This window comes from Drosophila eugracilis, unplaced genomic scaffold (genome assembly GCF_018153835.1).
Source record: "Drosophila eugracilis isolate 14026-0451.02 unplaced genomic scaffold, ASM1815383v1 contig_47, whole genome shotgun sequence".
NCBI lineage: Eukaryota > Metazoa > Arthropoda > Insecta > Diptera > Drosophilidae > Drosophila > Drosophila eugracilis.
The window spans coordinates 226,300-241,819 of NW_024573338.1; the positions used below are offsets into that span (position 1 = coordinate 226,300).

The window sequence follows — 15,520 nt, forward strand, 5'->3', positions numbered from 1 at the left end:
GTATGCCAGCGACGACAATATCCGGCCACGCTCAATTTACCACAACATAGCGCAGGACACCCTCCTGGGGCATTAAAGTCCTTATCAGTGGAAACGCTCGAGTTACAAGGCTGGTTTCCTCGGGCCAAGTTAATGGCCACCGCAGGCGATTTCGTTCAACCCCAAAAACTTAAATCCCCCCGATCTACTCCCCCCTTTCGACTTTCACCACCCGTTATCACTGTTCATTGTCACATCTCTCCGGCAGAAGGAAGGCAACAATGGCCCACAGAATCCAATTATGACATAAAAATTTTCGTAAATTGTAAAATGTAAATTTTCGCTCCAGCCGAAAAAGGGATTTTCACTTGTTCCGGAAGATAAGCGGCCAGGACAACGAAATTATTATTTGACACACGTAAATTGTACAAGGGCTGCTGCTCCTACTACTACTCTTACTGCTGCTAATAAAATGTGTGGCTGGCTGCATTTGCCGTTGACTTTTATTGCTGCGGTAATTGCCAAATGGAGCTTGAATGGGTTGTTGCCATCGTCCCACCCATTCTCCCATCCTGCCCCTAGCTCCTTTTATTCTTACTGGAACGGTCCTAATCAACACGGACTTTAACAAGATGTGTGGTAGCCATATGAAGGTGGTGGGAGTGTGTGGCCTAAAAGACTGGACGTCAGCCCTAAAAAGTAATTGGCTTATGGGGGAAATGTCAAACTTTGTGACAGACGAAGGCATACCATACCACGATTCGACTGTACCTTCATCAAGTATACCTTAATATGGGTTATAATGTACAGTGAGAGGAATACATCAAACAATGTGAAAAATATCGATGAGAAGTTTTTAAATTCCATTTTTATAGCCTTGAAAATAATATATTGTTATAGTATTTGAGTTCTAACTTTTTTCATAACATATATTAAAAAAAGAAAATAAAATCTACCACAAATTTTAATAAACAAGCACTAACACATAACTATATTTATAATTTAAAAACCTCATAAATAACAATTTACAAAATTTATTAAAGACACCCATTTCCCCGCCGTGTAAAGGGATAATATTTATGGTGTTGGACAGGGGCAGCTCATCTATTTTCATTTCAGCCCAACTATTTTGCCATTTGGCCGAGTGGAAGCTGCGTTTGTCTCCGGCTTAAACTGTACTGCGATGGCTGACCCAGAAACAGTGGCCCGCAATGCATGCCCAGTAAGCCAGGGGTCTCAGTAACTGGGTCACACAGCATCAGATATATATACACAAGAACATATATATAAATGTATATATATATATATATAAAAAGGAAGGGAGGGGAGATTCACTTGCGCCTGGGTGACCTTGCAAAATTGCAATTGCCAGGCTGCCGAAACAACAAGAACAAAAAAGAAAACGCCAACAACAATGGCATCAAGGCCTGTAAGCATACATATGGCAGTAACTGTACTTGGCGAAATTTATGTATGCTGCAGGCAGGCTGGCAGGCTGGCAGGCAGGAGGAAAATAGATGGAAAACGAGGAAAACCGAGGCGCTGGATTGTCCCTGCCATTTGGCATTTGAGTTGGGGATGCAGAACTAAACCAGGTCAAGCGTATTCGACTTTATATACCCCACTCGAGATGCACACGCTTATATAGAGCACTCGGCTGCATGCTGCAGCATGTTGGTATGTACGAGCATGTGCCCCTAGCGATGTCGCACTGTATCTGGAATTTATGCTGCACTGCTTCAATGACTCAATGTCTCAAAGATGTAAATTGGTAAATATCCCAATTTAAACCGAGCATAGAGCGTTTTTTCTTCCAATAGCTGGCTCATATTTCAGGCCCTTCGACCACTTGAAGACCATTTCGGTCTCCCGAGGCACATTTCAATTTGGCCCCCAAAGGCAATCGCCTCGTAAACTGGCCCTGACAAACGAAAAAGCGAAAACTTGATGCCTTTCGGGTCTGGAGGGGCACGTGCCGGAAAAATGTCCATCTAATAATTTTCCAGCAGAAGGAGGGTAAAAAACTGCGCAAAACGACTGAAGAACACTCGAAATGACCAAAAAAAAAATGATGAAAAAAAAACAAATACGAGTATAATCAACTTGCCGGGACCAAAAGCAGTTTTTGTCAGGCTTTTCGGGTTGCTGATGGCTGATGGCTGTTGGCCGGAGTCTATCATTTCCCCAAGGGCGGCAGATATCGGCTGGCAGAGGGGGTCATCACATTACTTTTCAGGTATTATGCGCCACTCAAAAGTTGTCGCTGTCGTTTAAGCAGAACCAAAATAATATCGCTCTAAATGTGGCAGCAAAGAAGGTAGGCAAGCGAAGGGAAGGCCTTGTGTGTGCGTTTAAAATGCCGTTTTAATATGGCCGGAAAGAGGGGCGGGGGCGGGAAAAGTTGGTAAGCTGCTTATGGCCAGCAAATTAGACATGGCGGCAATCGGCCTTCGAGTGTCGCCGAAAGCGTTGGCAGATTCATATATGGATAGAGTGTGGAGTAACAATGTGCAACATGTTGAAGTCCTAATCCCCGCAGAGGTAAGGCAGCAACAACTTATGAATTCAGCCCAAAAAACAGAAAGAAAAGGAAATGGGTTAATACGGACTTAGGCAAATGCTGAAAGCTGTGGCACAACTTCCTAACAAAGTGCTCGCAAAAGTCCTTCGAATTGAATTGTGGACTTGGCATACTTTCGGCCTGCTCCAGATGTTTGCCCAACTCGAAGGCTTTTGCAATCAAATCGAAGGATAAACTTTGGACCCGGATGATTATTTATGTATATATGTACGGGATATATATGGACATATATGTATGGGATAGAGTGTATCCCAACAGTATGTGCCCGCCGGCAACTGCTGTGTTCCAAAGTTTTGATTCAGACTGGAAATTGTGCAAGACTCGCAAATCCAATTGCCAATTGCAGGTTGGCTGCATTGCATAAACAGCGACAACAGCCGCAACAAAGTAGAAACCAAAAACTCAACTTCAGACCCAGACGGAGTGGAAAGAGACAGAGACAGAGACAGGGACGGAGAGGGAGACAGATATAGAAACAGAGACAGAAACACCCGCAGGCAGGGTGAATTTCAATTTCACTTCCATTGCACTTGCAAATTGAACACGCACGCAGGCCAAGGAAATAAAACGGGGAAAACAACCAGTGGAGCTGGGAAAATAAAGAAAAAATTTAAGCAAATTTGAAAGCAATTTCTATTTCCTCTCCCCCCGAAAAAAAAGGAAACGAAAAAATCATTGAAAAACGCTGCATTAAACATAATTTTGTTTCCATTCTATTTTCTTTGCATATTTTATGCGGCATGTATTTGGGGCAGAGAAGGGGAACCCTTTTCAATTTCAGCAATGCAAGGATTTGAGTGCGGGATTTAAATATTCAATTTGTTGCACAATCACATACACACACACGCATTCAACAAGGGCAGATGCTCCCGTTTAAGCATCCAATTTGCCAGGCAACAACTCCAGATTCCGGATAGCCCTGTGAACTTTTCGCTCTTAACTTGCCACTTTTCGACTGGCCTGCTGGAAAAAGTTGGCCAAGTCGAGCCAAGTGTCAACGCGTCTAATTGCGAATGATAACGGCAGCAGCTTTAAGTTGAGTTAAGTTTTCCCTCTTAACTTTTCCTTTTGTCTTCTTTTTTTCCCCCAGAATCCGGGGTGGCTTTTTAATTTCTTGCCTGACCCAATTCGTAAGACTTTTCATTATGCAGCAAGGACTCTGGCGAAAGTGTCGCCTCTTTTCCATAGACCCCCCTTCCCCCTTTTCTCTGGGACTTTCTTTTCGCTTGGCTTGAACGAAACTCCGCACTCCGTCTGCGGAGGAAGCTTCCAGCTTCCTGTTTAGATAAAATAATGCCAAATGCCGGAAGATTTTTAATTAGAATTCTCTCCTCTCTTTTACCTCTTGAATCGCTTCCCCTTTTATCCTTTGCTATTGACTCGAACAATAACCTCAAACTAAAAGCCAAAAGTGGGCGAAACTTTACTCTGGCAGACCCAAAAAAAAAAATAAAAAAAAGAATGAGGAAAAGAAAACACTGCTTAAGCAATTTGGCAGCTTAAATCATTTTAATAATTCTGCATAGCTTAGCGGAGCTTTAATTGTGACCTGAGCTTAGCCTTTTCCCTCTTCTTCCTGGTTCCTGATTAATTTTGCTTTATCATCTGCCACCCCGCCTCCTTGTCTTTGGTAATATAATACACGCTTCTTAATTAATTCAATTTGCTTGCGGTTGGCCCTCTACTACATCTAAATATATACATATATATAGATATAGCTGGGCTTTATTTTGGTTGCTTTGCGGCTTTCCAATGTTGAGCAATTGTAATTTGATATGCCAACGGGCGGTTCGTGACTCGGAGGAGTCAACTGGAGTTGTCATAATTTGGCCGAAAGCAGGGGTGGCTAAATGCGTTTTTGTGTGGGGATCAAGTTCTCCTAAATAGTAACCAGATGTTGGGGTTGGTTGGAAACCCGAAGAGCGACCCCAATTCGATACGATACTTGGGTATATCTATCGGTCAAATGCAATTTATAGACCTCGCCATCGAACAGCGAAAATTTAATTGAAATTCAACGCTGATAGATAGAATATCCGTCGATTGGACGTGGCGAAACATTTGCATTGACAAGCTGACAACTGCTGGACATGGAAACCAGTGGAATGCAAATGGCCAGGCCAAAATAAACGGCCGGCAGCTGCCCCATTCGAAACAATTGACAGGGAAAGTGAATAAAAAACAAAATAGGGGTATGGGGTATGCCGATCTATTCGGGGTATCGCAGGCAGCAGCACATGGCAATTTTCATAAATTTTCCTTTTTGCCCGAAAGGCAGTGCCGAAATTTCCGCATTTTTCCAGCCAGTCGAAAAAGTCCAGTTCGGTTGATGTAATGGCCAGGGCAAACAGTTCGCATGAATAACTTTCGTAATGACCGGGGACAGACTGAATAGCCGAATGGCAACCTGTACTTCAACCTACAGCTACAGCTCCACATCCAGCTCCGTCTGGCTGGACTCGAAAAGTCTGGCCCTGCAGTTGGGTAGCCCGGCAGACGCGGCGTATGCGCGATGTGCACAAAAGGCGCTTAAATTGCCTTTTTGGCTTCACTCAATGGGTCGATTTTCGTTCGTTAACCGTTCAATGGTTTTTTTTTTTTATGGCAAAACTTTGTAAACCTCTCTATATATACCTATATTTTTTGTATTTTTTAGCTCTACTGTAAGTGCTTCTCGTTTTTGTTTCTGTTATTGTAGCTTTGAGCATTAAATGTTTGGCTGCTCGAAAGCGGTTTAAAAAGTTAACTTACAGTTTTGGTCGGGGCACTGGAACTATGCGGGATAATAGACTTCATGTCACTCAACTAAAAAGATACGAGAGGTACAAAATTAATTAAAATTTGTGCCAAAACTTTTCACTCCGATGTGAAATCAAATAAATATATTTTTCATATTATTTGCTTTGGGGGGAAAAACCCAGTTGAATTCCTATGACTGTTGCAAGTTCCAGGTATTCAAACAAGGGGATTTCCACTCCCTGCTGTTTTTCGGTTTTTCATGGTATAGTCGCTGGCATTGAACACTGGTCGCAGCAGGAGGCCAGGGAAAAATGTCAAAAACTGGCACAAACCATGCTAAAACCCAACTACAACCCCCCAGTCCTCAACCCATCCAGCCATTCGCATGTGGCAAGGACAGTAGAGGCACCGAGAGATAGCCTCGTGTTCCCATTTCCAAGTTTACCATGTCGGGGTCAAATTGTTAGCCGACTTTCGTGAGCAAACAAATTGAGACTACCACTGCGGATATGGTGGCCAAACGAATATGCAGTGAATTTTCTTTCTTTCTGATTCGTATCGCCATGGGTTTTCCTTTTTGCCATTTTCATGTTTGCCGGCCGTTGATTAACGATAAATGCGAGGCATTGACATGATTTCACGAACTGCCGAATACTGGCGGCAGGCCCTAATTGCCCGTGTTAACTGCGGCTAATTACTGGCCTTATGCAGGAGTTGCCTTGGCGATTGCATGGGAAGTCAGTTGCTTTTCTGGGAAATCGGACGGGTTTTAATTGAGAATGGAGAGCGCCTAAAACAAAAGTCGAATGCATGACTAAGATGCCCGTTCGGAGTTATAAATTTAGTTAATTGAATGGACTGGCGGGCAAAAACAATTACAAGTGCACTGCGCGTCAGCCATTTGTCATGCATGCGCCGCAATTAATCAAAAGTTGAATAACCCGCAACCCTTCTACCTTCTACCAATTCCCCCTTAATCCACCTTGGCGAGCCGAAAAATAAAAAAGGCTTGCGATAAAATCTCGCTCGCTACTTTAGCCCATCGTAATTGTTATTAAAGATGCTCGTGGCCCGACTGAAAATGAACTGAAATTACTCATCATTAGTCGTGGAGGTGAGTGGGCAGTTGAAAGCTGAAAAGCATTGCATACGCACGGGCGTTGGCCAATGATGGATTGCCATTTGGCCACGCCTGAGATAATTGACCTCTAAATATACTTGGGCGACCGTGCGGGGTCAGCGCCGCAAAGTAGGCTAAAAATATGGCACAGTAAGGGGCCGCCAAAAAAGAAAAGGACGCGAATGAGAGCAAGTACGAGGACTCTGCGTTGGCGTTTGCCAAGTCCAACAACCTCGATTCCGCTAATGCCATTGACACTGGGCCAAGGAGGCTGAGGCCTGAAGCCAGAAAGCCCCGAACCCCCAGACCTCAGATGGCCTGCTGGGCCAGTCGGCCAAAACAAAAATAACAAGAGATACACACAAGAGACCAGGCCAAAGTCATTGAACGAGTCCGGCTCACGCACTTTTCAGTTAGCTAAGAAGCTGTAGTCGTCGGCTGTGTTTATTTGGCTAAGAAAAGTCTTAAGAAATGTGTACTAAGCTTAAGAAATTGGAGGTCTTCTAAGGGAAAATTGATTAAAGATTAATATTTAAGCTGAAAGGATAAAAAGGATATATACTTAATAAATAATATTGAAAATATGATACATATATATCTATAAAAAAGATTTTGAAAATACATAAAGTTAAAATTATTAAAAGGTATCTGCAAGTCGGGTCTCCAATTTGGAGTCTGTTAAGCTCAATTTCCTTTTGTTTTTCTTTTCTTGAAAAACTTCTTGCCTGCTCTCTCGATTGTTAGCCGTGCGTTATCCCTAAACCCATTCCATTCGCCTCTACCCAGCCAACTTTCATGGCCCAAAGGCAGACGAAGGATGGCAAGGTGCGTAAATGTCTGCGATTCGGGACCTGCGTGCTACTAGCTCGTTTTAAGGATTCCTCCGGCTGAGTTGCCTGTGGCAACTTTTATTGTGTCATTGGCACGCATCGAGGGCAAAAAGTTAAATCTTAAATCATAAAAAGCCCAGCAGGCAGGCAGGCTAGGCCAGGCATTCTAGGCCAACATTAACCCAGAAGAGGGTTGGGATGACTGAAAAAAGGATTTGGCGGCTGTTTATTGTTTTGTTTTTTAGAGGGGAAGTTTAAGTTTGGGTTTAGAATTTGCAGGGCTTAGTTTTTGGCTGGCAGCGTTATAAACATAGTCGTTATAAACATCAAACATTTCATGGCTGCGGCCGAGTAATTCCCTTATCTGACTGCCACTAATTGCTGCCACCGATAAAAGTGAAACTGGCGGGGTCGTGTCCTTGCCACGCTCGTAAATTCGCCCACCCAGCGCTCAACGCCCACTCTGTCATCCACTGGGGGGCGGGTGGTGGCGAGTTGAATAAACTCGATGAGTTTTCAACAGAATCACGCATTATTTGTGTCTGAGTATCTGGGTGAGTGTGTTTGTGTTCATTTTTTCGAGTGTGCGCCTGTATTTTGTGTTTTTTTGTCAAATACGTCTAGACTTCGAAGGTCATTTGCAGCTAACGGTTTGGGTATTTTAGTATTGTATCAAAAATAGAAGAAGAAGCACGTATCAGCAATGACCTCTATAAGGAAATTCTTCGGATTCCGATTTCATTCCATTCTATGCCATTTGCCTTGCAAATTGCCATTTTTGTGTCATTTGATTTGATTTGTTTTTGTCCCAATTCGTTTGCCTCAATTCAGTTTTTTTATTTCGATTTTGTTATAGTATACTCTACTATACCTTATACTATATGTTTTTTTATTGGGTTGTTGGTTTTGCATTCGAAGCCGTGTTTGCCGGTCAGTCGAATCAAGTGAACTCTGGGCAACGTCTGCTGCAAAAACGTGACTAACAAGCGGCTCGTAAATAATCTTTAACCGCTTGCCGCCGATCGTCCCTCTCTTTCGTACACAGTCGCGCCATCTCTCTCGCTCGCTGTCCAGCATTTGCAAAAATTTCGCATTTTAATTGCAGTTTTTGCCTAAGCGAGTCAATGAAACTTTGACAACAGATTAAACCCACTTAAATGGGGATTTTTTGGGGGTACTGAGAGGTTAGACAGAGTTCAGAGAGAGAGAGTAAGAGAGACTAAGAGAAAGAGTCAGCGGGAGGGTAAAAGAAAGAGACAAGCGCCTCGATCGACACTCGTTTCAATCTCAATTCGTAGCGAATCGCTTTTTGTTTTATTTTTCCCGCTGTTTGTTTTGTTTTAAATGAAATTTCTTTGGCCGGCAAGTGCATTGACTCTTCGCTTTGTGATTTGAATGTTTATAATTTAATTAAACTAAATTTAATTTGCATGTTAACGCAGTTAATTGTAGTGTAAGCTGCACATGTCTAGTGCATTGAACCTGATTCGATTTGTGTTTTTTTTTTTAGCGTCTGACAGCAGTTTATTATTTTCATTAGATGAGCTTATCAAAAAAAAGTTCGTCTGGCGAGAGAGAGAGAGAGGAGACTCCTAAGTCTAAGCAGCGTTTTACACAGTCGACTGGCGAAAAGTGCCCAAACGACCTTGATGACAATGAACTCTCCCCACCCCATTGCCATTGCCTCTTTAGCCATTTTCATTTCGCATTTCCATTCAACAACAAGGTATAAATATAAACATTCTGTCATACGATTGGGTGCGAGTTTTTCAGTGCATATAAAAACATCTACTTTATGGCATGCCACTGATAAGGCAGTCACTCGGTCCCCCAAAACAATTTGCATCGTAAAGCGAAAAGCAAATATAACTATTTCGATTGTTTACCGACTTGTTTGCCGGGCTGCCAAGAAGTCTGCCAAAGGTCTTCCGCCCCTGCGAAATCATAGAAAAACCCCCCTATAATACCCAACTCCCCCCTATATATTATCGGGTTTGCGATAAGTTTCTTTGTTTGATTGGCTCTGCTTTTGTCAATTTTATATTTGTGATGCACGGGGATTTGTTGGCTTACTTTCAATTCTGGCATATCTATATCTAAGCACAAAGGCACAAAGTCGGTGCAAAAGCGCAGTTTTTCCCAGCTGAAGGTCAACATCAGATAAGGGTACAGTAAACTTCAACCGTATCGTTGCCAATCAGCAGCAGGTATATACATGCCTATTTTGGCAGTTCAATGTCTGATTAGAAAACTTCAAACTCTTGGCAGATATAGAAAAAGATATAGAGAGGGGACTTGCCCGATTGCAGGTACTCGAAGTATATTATTAAAATAAATCGATGGGGTGAAAACCAAATAAGAATGGATTGCCAGGCTCTGTAAATTATTACATTGCCCTGTAAACGTATATCATGCCATTAATATTGAAACGGGAAAATACAAACTAACTACAAAAAAGTGAAAGAAAAATCAGGGAAAACTAACAAACAAAAAATAATCCTCCTCCTGGCAAGCATGTCAGTTAATAACAGCGTACAAATTGTGGCAGATGACAACAGCAGGCGGGCGGTTAGGTGGAAATGATTGCTGCAACGGGGAATACGACGACTACGACTACGACTACGGCAACAAATATAAATGCATGGAGGCGACTCGGCACCCTGGCACCTGGCTCCTATTACATGCGCACTGCATTATTACAAAAGGCTCCAACAAAAAACAGAAATTGCAAATAAAAGGTAATATTAAAAGCGGCAATTTTCCGCGGCAACACAGCAACAGTAACAATTGCTTCGGGGCACCTAAAACCCAACAACAACAACAACAACAACAACAACAACAACGGCAACATTGGCGAGTGGAAAAGTTGCCTTCGTTTTGCGTGCCATATGCGAGTTGGAAAGGATTTCCGGTTTTGTGCCGTGGCCTTTTGTAAATTGTTTTGTTATGAAAATGCAGCGAGCGTCGATCTCAGCTAATGGCCGGCTCAATATATTATTTAATATGCAGCGGTAATGGTCATGTTTTATTTAAGCTCCCTCCACAGGTTTCCTTTTTTTTTTTTTTTGACTTTTTAGCTTGCCACCCACAGTATGAGGAGAAGTTGGGGGATCAGGACCCGTTAAGCGTTGTCCTGGCAACCAAAATTGAGAAATGCAATAAGTCAAGGCGTTGAGATTGAAGCAGAAGAAGAGCCGGCCTAGGTAAACAATGGTATTCCAAAAGCAAACTTTTCATACGGCCCCCTGGTGTATGCTTTGCGTTTCCACTCGCCGACTTTTCTTCATACATCTGAGATCAGGAATTCAAGACCTTATTGAACTTCTCGATTCATATCGTAGGAATTTTAATAATCTTGGCCAAGGCAAATGAAAACTGTTGGAGAAATAGCAGTAGGGTTCAGGAGCCAAAAGGTCCTGCCGCAAATTCGCCAGCGCCGAAAAAAAAAAAAATAAAGCGAAAAAGAAAAGCCGGTCTACCGAAGCAAAAGGAATCCATTCAACTCGAACATATGGGGGTTACGGATGGCCAAAAGGGATGGGTATATGGATAAGGATTCGGTGGATGGGAATGGGAGTTGCAGATGGAGATGGAGATGGAGATGGGTGCCTAGGCAAACAGGATACCGAGTGGAGTGGCAAATGGGCGGCGTGCATGTCGAGTATTTGTACACAGGTTTGCCCCAGCTCAACTCAACTTGGTTTGGTTTTCGTTCGGTTTCTGGCTGCCTTTAACCTCAAGTGCAGCATGGATCTACTGCCACTTTGCTCCGTTCCCTACCCCTGCCGCTGCCATTGCCCATCCCATTCTAGCCATCATCATCATCCTACCCATTTCTGGCCTGCTCCTGCTTCTGGACGTTTTAGCCATGGCTTTGTTTTCGGGTTTGCCTTTGCTTGCCGCCTTTTTGCAACGTTTACGTTTTGTGCTCTTGCCCCAGCGAAGTTAATGCCGGTTGTTGTTGTTGTTCTATATATACTTTATACATACATAGTAGTACTATATGCTAGAGTGGTGGTGGATTGTAGGCTGCCCGATGTTGCTGTTGCTTATCCTGTATGTCATTGAACCCAGTTAAGAATCGGCAGGGAACTCTCCACATGTACCTGGGATTGCATGTCAACCTAGGCAAAAATAAAACAGGGGAAGTAAGCAGTAAGCTCACTGAGAAAAAAGTCGAAAACGATACAAAAGTAATCAAGAGTCAGCTACAGGCATCTAAAATGCAAGAGAAGGTTTTCCATGATTTCATTTCATTATGACTAAAGACATAAGAAAATAGTAAGAGGCATCCTTTGTCATCCATCTATCACTTCCTTATCTGTAGACATTACCTAACATTTTAACCCTTTGAATTTCTCTCTGTGCTGGCACCGAAGGGCTGGATAGAAAAGTTGCTTTTCCCCCGCCCGCCGCACTTGACTTTATGCGAGGTGCAAGCGGGTGGTTTGGGGGATCGCTGGTGCAGGGCAGGACATGCCTTTGACAAGTTTTTCGCTTAATTTCCACAGCCAGGACAACAACAACAACAACAGCAGCAGCAGCTAGGAAAACAGGAGCCGGAGCTGTAGCATAAGCAGAAGCTTAAGCATAAATGCCAAAGTGGGGAAAAGTAACACAGCAGGAGAAATGTAAACAAAGTGCAGTTGTTGCACATTCACCTCGATATTGTTTGCACCCGGCGTCATGGCAACACTTTTTCTTCAGCACACACTCTGGACAACCCTGGGCTAGAGGAAAACTTTATTGGAATTATTACTTTTGGCCCAAAAACAGAGAGCTCAATCATAACTACTAAACTTGCACTTTTGAGGTTGTTTCATCTGTGAAGCGAGAGGCAGGTCAGGGCTGGACTGGGCAGGGCAGGGCTGGGCAGGGCATAGGATTACAGCATTTGCTTTGAGACCTTTTCGATATTTTCTTTTTCATGGCACAAATTGCCGGCTAATAAGGATGGCAATGCATCTGCCAGATAAACGTACCTGGGCAGGCAACTTTGTAGCCATAACCGGCGGCTAATTCGTGCTTTAATGCACACATCACGATGGAATTTGGCAAACCTCTTTGCAGAGGGGTTTCATAATTTTATGGCCAAGCTCTCTGCTGAAGAATAAAAGCAGCATCTATTCAGCACTTGCCCCCGGGCAACAAACAAACACACACATATAGACTCTTCGGTAGAGAAGCAGAGTATCTATGAGGTTGCAACTGCAAATGCAACCCATTCCCATTTGCCGACATGTAAAATGATGCGTAAACAATATTCTGACGCATCATTAAAAACGCCTGAACGAGACTGAAAGGAGGTTGGCGGGGGGAATTATGAGGCCGGAGCCATAGAGCTGATGATGCTGAATCTGAATCAGCAGCCGCTCCATGTCCAGTCAGTCGGGAATCGGGGGAATCGCGTAATGATCATGTTTTTTGCACACGGCAAACGCGATGATGATGACGCATGTGGTCAAGGAACTGCCCTGCCTCAACAACAATAACAAATTCTATTTTGCTCGCTTGAAAACGACGGCCCCAGAAGATCGGGAATGGGTATATGTATGTTGTATATATACAACGGGGCAAGGGGAGTTGGGGAGGAGGCAAGTGGAGAACGGGATCGTCATGTCCACCTTCACGCGCTGCAATCGAGTTCGTTCAATTGCCTCGGCGAGTACGCAAGCGTTGTGCCCTTTCTCCATCTGTGTCCCCATCTCTCACCCTGCACCATACCCATACCCATACCCGTACCCATTCCGAATCCCATCCCAATCCCATGCCCCATTCTGTTCCCCCATCTCTCTCTCTCTGTCTCTTACTCTCTGTGGGGAATACACGAACATGGCTGAATGTATCGCTTAATCGCTCGTTCGTTCCTCCGGCTGTGGGCTGTTGTTGTCTGAATCTGCCTTAGCCTCAGCCTCAGCCTCAGCCGTTGTTGTTGATGATGTCGGAGTTGGACCTGGAGTTGATGGTAGAGCTGGAGGAGCAGAGCTGGTGGTGCGGCGTGCTCACTGCTTATTTATGCTGATCTCTGTAATGAGATATAATGCCGGCCGGCCGGTCAAAAAAGACAGCAACAATAGTGGCAGCAGCAGCCGCAGCAACAGCGATGGAGAAACAACAACCTGGCCAAGATTAAGACCGAGAGTTAGCAGGGCAGCAGGGAAAATGGCTAGCTAGTAACTCCTAAAAGCCACTGCCACCTGACCAAAGGACAGCGAACCCAAAAAACCACCAAAGGAAAGGGTTAAGTTTGCTAGGAAAAGAGAGAGATTATCTTCTTTTAAATGGGTTTCACATGTGAAGGCATAATCTTGCTGGTAAACCATAAAGTGAGTAACCACTAACAATTCTTATTAATCGTATTATTATTTACAATTATCAGATTTTCAAGGCAGTATGTAGTATATAACACAGACAAGACACCATATGTATATAGATCCATTGTCATCGCCGGCAAACAAACATCATTATCAGCATTTAGGACACAGTCACAGTGGCACCATCGTCATCATTACCATTGTCATTATCGAGCTGCATTCGTGATTGTTGTCGCATCGACTGAGGGAAGGAAAAGAACCTATAGCAAGAAGCTATAGAAACAGAAACCAAGTTGATAAGTCGTGCAGCCTCTGGAGTTGTGAACTCCAAAGATATCGCCTGGCCAAGCCACTCACGTATGCCAGCCACAGCAGCAACATCACAACAGCAACAGCAATAGCAACATCAACAGCAGCAACATCTCCCCATATTTTGTAGTAACTGACCTGGACAAGAATCGCTGAAGAAGACTACGACGACAACGACGACGATGGAGTGACGAAGCGGATCCGATCCTCAAGACGCTGACAGAATCAGCAAACAACAAATATTATGCATACAGCTGATTCAGATTGGAACGAATCTGGGATGGGATGGGATGTGATGTGATGGAATAAGATGGCATGGATGGAGTGGGTGGAACAACGGGGGACGTGCTCCACCGAACTGAAGTGAACTCCATGCGTGGATATTAATGACCGGCCTCGACCCCAAACAACAACAATAATAATAACAGAAAAAAAAAGAAGAGCGGCACGAAAAAAAAGCAACGAACGTGCCCAAGTAATAAAGAAATCTTTGCAATGTGGCGCGGGGGCGGTTGGATGGCTTGATGGCTGGATGCCGGCTGCTTCTTGGAAAAAAAAAAATGCAAAAAACAAAAACAAAAAGTAAGAAGGAAAACGCAGCGCGAGGAAGCAATTGGCAAGCGCGTCGAAGAGGCGCATAAATTACGGCAACACAGCCACGTTCACATCGAACCTGGAAAGCAGTGGCTGTATTTCCGGGGATGGAAAACCAAACAAGCAAAGTGCATTAAATTTAATCTAGGAAAAATTATAATTTATATGTTATCGAAGAGCGCAACTTCCTAAAAAAATATTTTTTAATTCTTTATTACAAATTGATTTATATATCTCTAGATATATAGTTATATTGTTTGTTTAGATGGTGATAGAAAGACAGCTGAACTTCTTTTTAAGCTGCCAGTTTTAGTACCTTAAACCCCTATGTAAACACTCAACTTAAACTCATGGAACCCCCTTGAATAGCACTTCCTAAACACGCCCCTGTTTTTCGAATCACAAGTTGAAGGAGGGAAATTCTTGGGCAGGAAATGCTGCGGCTTCTTCTGCTGCCTCGTTGACATTGCCCTGAGCACTTTTTTTTTTTTACTTATTCCCGCAGCGAAAACACACCCATCAGCTGATGCAGAAATTTTGTTTAATTTTTTAATTGCCCCAGCGGTGTTTTGTTCTTTATTTATTCGCTTTTGTTTTTGTCTGGCAGCTCCAAGTTGGCAATTAAAAATGCGTAACGCGGTTTCTCCCAAGCCGCCTTTGTTCTCGCTGTTTTTGTTTTCCCCTGCGACCTAACCTAATGAGTTGATTGCCAGTGCAATTTTCGCTAAAAAAAAAGGCAATAAATGAATAAAGTACCTGGTTCAACCATTTTTACGCTCCTTGTTTCCTGTCTCATTGAGAATTGTGATTTTCACAAGCAAAAAATAAAAAAAAAAGGAAAAAAAGAAATGTGGCCGCACCCAGAAACTCAGAAATATGGAGGAGTGGGCAATCATATAATTTACGACTTACTGTTAACCAGATTTTCAAGCATCAGCAAAGGGGAAACTCACCTGAAATGAAAAGAAAAATACAATCAATTAGTTGGGAAAATAAGACAGGGGAAGATATGTACTGGGGGACATTCGCCCCGATTGTGGAAAACCCTTTAAGC

The 15,520-nt window shown here is 43.4% G+C and overlaps 1 protein-coding gene across 4 annotated transcripts in view; it reads right to left on the reverse strand.

The window, feature by feature from the left end:
- Positions 1–15,520, reverse strand: part of LOC108108361 (zinc finger protein 395) — a 120,232-nt gene that overhangs the window by 13,020 nt on the left and 91,692 nt on the right. For 2 of the 4 annotated variants that reach the window (XM_017216403.2, XM_017216405.2), the window contains exon 5: positions 5,312–5,365. The exons of 1 other annotated variant lie outside the window; for it this stretch is intronic. In XM_017216403.2, coding sequence (XP_017071892.2) covers positions 5,312–5,365 — 54 coding nt within the window. Of the gene's footprint in view, positions 1–5,311; positions 5,366–10,317; positions 15,420–15,520 lie in introns of those variants that run through there. One more of the 4 variants, XM_017216406.2, reaches the window with a different exon arrangement.